Source organism: Miscanthus floridulus, unplaced genomic scaffold (assembly GCF_019320115.1).
Source record: "Miscanthus floridulus cultivar M001 unplaced genomic scaffold, ASM1932011v1 fs_232_2_3, whole genome shotgun sequence".
NCBI classification, from domain to species: Eukaryota; Viridiplantae; Streptophyta; class Magnoliopsida; order Poales; family Poaceae; genus Miscanthus; species Miscanthus floridulus.
This window is the reverse complement of record NW_027096425.1, coordinates 1309-7949: the sequence shown is the minus strand read 5'-3', so window position 1 is coordinate 7949 and position 6641 is coordinate 1309. Positions and strand designations below refer to the sequence as shown.

At 47.3% G+C, this 6641-nt stretch overlaps 1 protein-coding gene across 2 annotated transcripts; it reads right to left on the bottom strand.

The window, feature by feature from the left end:
* Positions 1–2830: 2830 nt before the first annotated feature.
* Positions 2831–4919, bottom strand: LOC136530916 (protein NRT1/ PTR FAMILY 1.2-like). Of its 2 annotated transcripts, XM_066523633.1 has the most exons (4): positions 4811–4919; positions 4494–4711; positions 4050–4400; positions 2831–3962 (listed from the first exon to the last, which is right to left on the bottom strand). In XM_066523633.1, the coding sequence occupies exons 1-4, from the start codon at positions 4893–4895 to the stop codon at positions 2961–2963; spliced, it is 1656 nt and encodes a 551-aa protein (XP_066379730.1). In that variant the 5' UTR covers positions 4896–4919; the 3' UTR covers positions 2831–2960. The 2 variants fall into 2 exon arrangements, with proteins under 2 accessions (XP_066379730.1, XP_066379729.1); XM_066523632.1 differs by having other exon boundaries at positions 2831–4400.
* Positions 4920–6641: the final 1722 nt, after the last annotated feature.

Here is a 6641-nt window from a genome sequence, read left to right as displayed (position 1 = left end):
ATAGCTATATATATGAGTTTGCACAACTTGTCTAATGTTGTTGGAGTACCTTGATGCTGCTAGAAGCTAGGGCAAGTGTGTCTACACTACATCCATCTTCTCAAGTGCATCAATATCTTATATGAAGCTAGGATAGATACCATAGTTCATCCCTAAGAGTGTTTGACCTTAAAGTTTGGGAGCTTTGTGAGTTAGGGCTATTGTGCCCTTTTATCTTGGTGAACCAGAGAGCTTGATGTATTCATGACCTTCCGATGTGGGCCTTGGTGGCCTTCTACGCGTCAACCCTCCGATCTTCGCATGGAGTAGTGACATCTTGGTGTACGGGTTACAAGGAGACCCTTTTTCTTCATGGAGAAATTCCATAGTGGACACGACATCAATATGACATGTAGAGTCGAGTGGCGGTGTGAGATTCAAGTACTCATGACACTTGTCTTTAGTTGTTTGGTGGCAGCCTTATATAGTGGTAGTTCGACACTGCGATTAGAAGGTACTAGAGAACTAGGGGTTGCATTTTGGCAACCGATATCATGGGATAAATCATCATGTCTCCGAGAGTTTTCCCTCTCTTCCTAAATAAGCTATAAGCAAGTTGATACGATTGGCTCTAGATCAAAACTCTTTGTAGGTTGCAGATAAGTTTGAGCGTCTAAAAAGATTCTTAAGTACGCATCATGTTAGACTTAGTTTATGTTTTTCTAGTAGTAGTTTTCATTAAGCCCTACATTTAAGGTTTGAAATTAGGCACACAATTTACCTCTTCCTTGGACTCTCACGGGACCCTCACGATGACATGTGTAGGATGGATACTATATTTTATTAAGTCTACTTGTGTTAGGATGTTCAGGGCCTGGACCATGTCAAGCACTAAGAGTTTATTCAGATACACTCTAATCTACCTCAATTCATATGTGTTTAGGAGCATTGGGATGAAAAAATAACTACTTTCTGCACCCAAGCCACCTCAATATAGGTAGATTGTAGTGGATTAGAGTGCAACCAAACAAGACCTAAGATGATTCTTGTTGAGTGGAGCTTTGTTTGTATTTTGTGTAGAGTAAACTCTATTGTACCCCCATGAACCTATAGCCGAATCTGGAAAAAAACTCAACTCAAAAACAGAATTCTTGCCTCTCTAACTTTCAAAACCGAATAAATTACTCCCTACATCAGTTAAAAATGGTTTTGATGGAGTTTTTTTTAGGCACGTCATCCCTTTTCAATTCAAAAACAATTCCAGTAAACACTATATATAAGGTTTTTAAACCACAAAAATATCTTCAAGCCTAAAAAAATCTAAGAAAGTCCTAGAGCTATATTAGGACAAGATACACCCAAATAAAATATTTAGAGCCCACAAAATTACATTTTTAAGCTTTTACAAATAGGGTCAAGCTATAGGAAAGTGGAAAGAATGCCCAGACAAAATAGAAAATTCTGAAATCATTCATTACAATGTCTAAACACATTTTAAAGACTTTTTCTCAATAAAACATGATATGCAATCAGCTTGAATGCAACATACAATAATGCTAGTTGCAGTCACGTTGATTACATTCTGTTGGTTTGCATCTCTGGAAAGTTTGTAAAATGAGTTTAGACATTGATTAGAAGGTTTTGCTAATTTTTATAAATTTTCTAGATAGTTTCCCATTTTTTCTAGAGCCCAATCTATTTTTGGAAGCCTCTAGAGATAACGTCACAAGCTACAAATATTTTTATTTAGGTATATCCTGTCCTATGTATCTCTAAGATTTTTTTCAGTTTTTTTGAGTCTTAAAGATATTTTAGCTGTTTAAAAACATATCTGTTGTCTACTGGATTTGTCTGTGGACTAAGAAAGGATGACATGACTCAAAACCAATCTCAATTGTTGCAGAGAGGGGTGTGGGGTATTAATTTGTTCGATTTTGAAAATTGGGGGTGTTCAATTTCTGATTTTTGAGTTGAGAGGTTTAGACTCAGCCACCCAGGGACATATTTTGAGGGGTCAAATGGACTTCACTCTTTTGTGTACGAGTAGAATTTAATGACGATCCTTACACTTGTTATGTCGTGCTATTTAGATCCATATAAATCTTTGAAAATTTCAATTTTAGAGAATTTCAAAAAAGAAAGCTTTTATTACGTTTCAAGATCATTACATAGAGCTGATACAATCATTTTGAAAGCACTCCCGGTCTCTACATAGTGGGATGCACATAGCCTACAATTTTAGACATCTAAGATTTGTTACTCATTAATTCGAAGTCAACTCCACCAAAGAGAGTTCTTGTTAGAGAAAATAATTTCACAATTTATAAACTTGTGGAACCCACCTGCTTGAAACCAAAGTCCACTAGATGAGTTTGGCCCCTGACTGAGTTCATAATAACACACTGGAGCAGCTTGTTCGAATTAGCCGTACAACCCTACTGGGCCTTGTAACTGTAGTTAGGTTGGGCCCTTTTCATGCCGCCCAAGCTATCTAGCGCTGCATATATGTAGATATAAATTGTAACGCATTGGCTACTAATGTAGGGAGTTAGTTCTATGCACTGTATATAATCAAGCCATGTGGCTCGATGCAATACATCTACAGTTGCGTGGCATATCTTCTCTAACACAGTTGTCACTTGGCAGTGGCATTGAGCTTGAGGAGGGGAGGGAGACGGAGGAGAGCAAGGGGGAAGTGGGTAACGTACGGGCGACCAATGCGACTGAATCACTGAAGTTCTCTCTATCTCTGAATTCTGAAGGAAGAATGCACGTACAATGCATGCGACATTCTAGACTCGCATCACAAGAGTACTTACTGTCCATATTCAACATTTCAGGATTACTTTCTCTTGAAATGTCACCATATATAGGTTAGCATATGTACGAGGTAACTAGATTCACACTAGAGCAAGAGACCATCTCAGATCAACGCTATACGGTTCCTAGTGCTCTGCTCAAAGTCAACCGTGGCCTAAAGCCTAAATGATGACCGCTTTGTGCTCCTCCTCCTGGTCGTCCTCCCCCGCGGCGGCGTCGGCGGCCACCACCCGGTTCTGCCCCTCCTCGCCGTACGCCCAGCCACACACGACGAAGTACACCACGTTGGCTGCGCACAGCACCGCCAGGACCAAGTAGTAGTAGTCGTAGTGCCCCCTGTTCAGGTTGCTCGGCAGCCAGCCGGTCCCCAAGTGGATGACCCCGACGATGGTGCTGCCCAGCACGGCGCCGAACCCGAGGCCGAGCGCGAGCAGCGACACCCCGATGCTGGACATGGTCTTGGGAAACTCGGAGTAGTAGAACTCGATCTGCCCGATCAGGTTCAGGCCCTCGGCGAGCCCCGTCAGGCAGTGCTGCGGCACCAGCTTCATGGCCGACATGTGCACCGGGTCCGGGTGCACCGGGTCGCGGAGCTCCTGGGCGATCGCGGCGGCCCGGCGGACGCTCTCGGTGTGCGCGGCCACGGCCATGGCCACGGCGAAGAGTGCCAGGCCAGCGCCCATCCGCTGCCGCAGGCTGAGCCCGCGCGCGTGGCCGGTGAGCCGGGACAGGGGCCGCACCAGCACGCGGTCGTACACGGCTACCCAGACGGTGAGCGTCAGGATGGCGAAGACGCCGAAGGAGGCCGCGGGGATCTCCATCTTGCCCACCGTCCGCTCCATCGTCTTCGCTTGCAGCGTCGGGAACATCTGCTGCCCGACGATCACGCCAGGCATGATCCCCGTCGACCATATCGGGAGCACGCGGATGACGGCCTTGGTGTCCTCCACCTGCTGCACCGTGCACAGCCGCCACGGGTCGCACGCCGCCCCTTCGGGGCTGACCTCCTTGCCCGGGTTCCTAAGCACGCAGGCCCGGTTCAAGTACCTTAGCTTGTTCGTGGGAGTCCTGGGCTTGCAGCCTGCTTTGTTGTAGAAGCTCGAGGAGTCGGCGGTCTCCGGCGGCAAGGGCTCGTGGCGGTTCTTGTAGCTGGCGACGAGCACCTGCACGAAGCCGATGATGACGCTCCTGTTGGCCGCCACCTTGACGTAGAAGGGCGAGCCGAGGAGGAACAGCGTGAGCGCGGTGACCATGAGCACGACGGGCACGGCGAAGCCGACGACCCAGCCCCTGGCCTGCTGGATGTACACGATGACGGTGGCCGCGAACACGATGGAGAGGCCCAGCACCGTGTAGTACCAGTTGAAGAAGGTCTGCAGCGTCCGCACGTTCTTGGCGCTGTTGTCCCGCTTGTCCAGCTGGTCGGCCCCGAACGCCAGCGTGCAGGGCCGGATGCCGCCCGACCCCAGCGACATGAGCGCGAACGACGTGAACAGCAGCGGTAGCTGCCACGGACGCACCACGCAGCCGCTTCCCGCCGCGCACTCCGGGGTCTTCTTGTACACCGGGAGGATCGCCGTCAGGCACAGCAGGCACATCCCCTGATCCGACGCAACACGCAAATTAAATTAGCACGGCGACTGAATCAATTGCCTGCATCATGGAGCAGAGAGAGAGAGTTGACGGGCGCTTACGAAGAGGCTGACGCAGGAGCCGAGTGCGATGACACGGAACCGGCCGAGGCGGGAGTCGGCAAGCACGGCGCCGAAGATGGGCAGGAAGTTGGAGATGGCGTTCCAGAAGTAGAGGACGACGGTGGCGACAGCGCTGGACATGAGGTACCGCTCGGTGAGGTACAGGATCATGTTAGCCGTCAGCCCGAACGTGGCCACCTTCTCGAAGATCTCGTTCGCTGCATGCCGCCGCGAACAGAACCGCCCACCAAGCAAAAATTAAGCATGCGGACGCGCTAGAAGAAAGACATGGGTAGCTGCTCGATCGATGTTCTTACAGATGATGAAGGGAATAGTTCTGAGGCCTCCTTTCCACCTCGCCGTCGCCTTGGGGAGGGCTTCCTCCATGGCTGAGACCTCCATGCTCGCTCGCTCAAGACGGAGGGAGCGAGGCTACAACAATGTGCACAAGCAACAAGACGGGCGCGACTGACTATTTATACGCCAACCGTGTGACTGTAGCGGTCCGTAAGTAGTGATCTCAGCCTCTCGGTACTCACCGAATTTTTTATTTTTTAGTCTTTTTTTCAAAAAATTTCATAAATATATTTCTTCAAAAAATTTCATAAATATATTTCTGGAGGTAAGATTTCAAAATCTGGACCCTTAGTTCGGCGTCATCGTTGCTGGTGCCGAGCTTACACTAATGGCGTCGAGGTCTTGGACTCGACGCAGATGTGACGATGACTTGACAGGTAGCTTGACGTCGTAGATCCTGACGTCGAGCTCAGCGTCGTAGATATTGCCGCTGAGCTTGACGTCATGGTCTATGACGCCGACGTGCCAAAATGTCATTTCCAGATCCATCTGAGAGGACGGTTGCTCTGACGTCTTATCCCTGATTTCTATTCTATGACAAGCCTAAAGGTGCAGTGGCCACTAGGACGTTGCTACTTGCTACATACAGACATAATCATTGCATCAATATACACGTCATATCGGTTGTCAATCGTAAGATCGCGATCAATATATATATATATATATATATATATCACGTCTGTGCCGGGATCGCTCCGCAGTTTCTACGTGGGGCCTTATTTAGATGCCATCTAAATTTTAAGTTTTTTCACTCTCTCTTCATCACATCAATTTTTAGCCGCTTGCATGGAGTATTAAATGTAGGTAAAAAAAATAACTAATTACACAGTTTAGTTGGAAATCATGAGATGAATCTTTTGAGCCTAGTTGGTCCACAATTGAACAATATTTGCTAAATAAAACAAAAGTGGTACTATTCATCGGGTTCATTTTTTTTTACGATCTAAACGAGGCCTAGGAGTAGAATCCACAGACACGGTTGTTGGCGATCAATAAAACACGCACGAACAGGAACACGGCCGGTGCGGGATGCGCACGTCGCGATGTCGACCCTAGGCTGCAGCTGAGTAGCTGACGGCGGCGGGGCCGGGCCGCCGCGACGGCCTGTGGCGGGATCGCTCCGCAGCTCCTACACGTCGCCAGCTGCCGCCTCCCGGGGCCTCTGCACCACCACGCCTTGACAAGCACACTGATCTGTCTCTTCCTTCTCTCGTCAAGATCTGCCCACGATCCTACCACCCATTTGATTAAGGACTGGTTTAGTTTTAGGCGTAAAGTTTTGGAGTGTCACATCAGGTGTTATATGGAGTATCGTATGGGACGTTCGGATACTAATAAAAAACAAATTACAGAATCCGTCAATAAACCACGAGATGAATTTATTAAACCTAATTAATAAAATAAATTACAGAATACGTCGGTAAGCCGCGAGACAAATTTATTAAGCCTAATTAATCCATCATTAGCGTATGAGTACTGTAGCACTTTATTGTCAAATCATGTCCTAATTAGATTTAAAAGATTCGTCTCGCAAATTAGTCACATTCTGTGTAATTAGTTATTTTTTAGTATATATTTAATACTCTATATATGTGTCCATGTATTCGACGTGTAAAGTTGAACTAAACGAGGGCTAAACGACCTGCGTAGCCAGGTACGGTACGTAGAAGTACATCGCCCAATAGAATATGCACAGCTTTGCACTAGCTATATACAGTGGCGGATGTGGGATGCGGGATAAGGGGGGCTAAAACAACAGAGATGTTGATTTGCACGAAGATTTAACGGTGA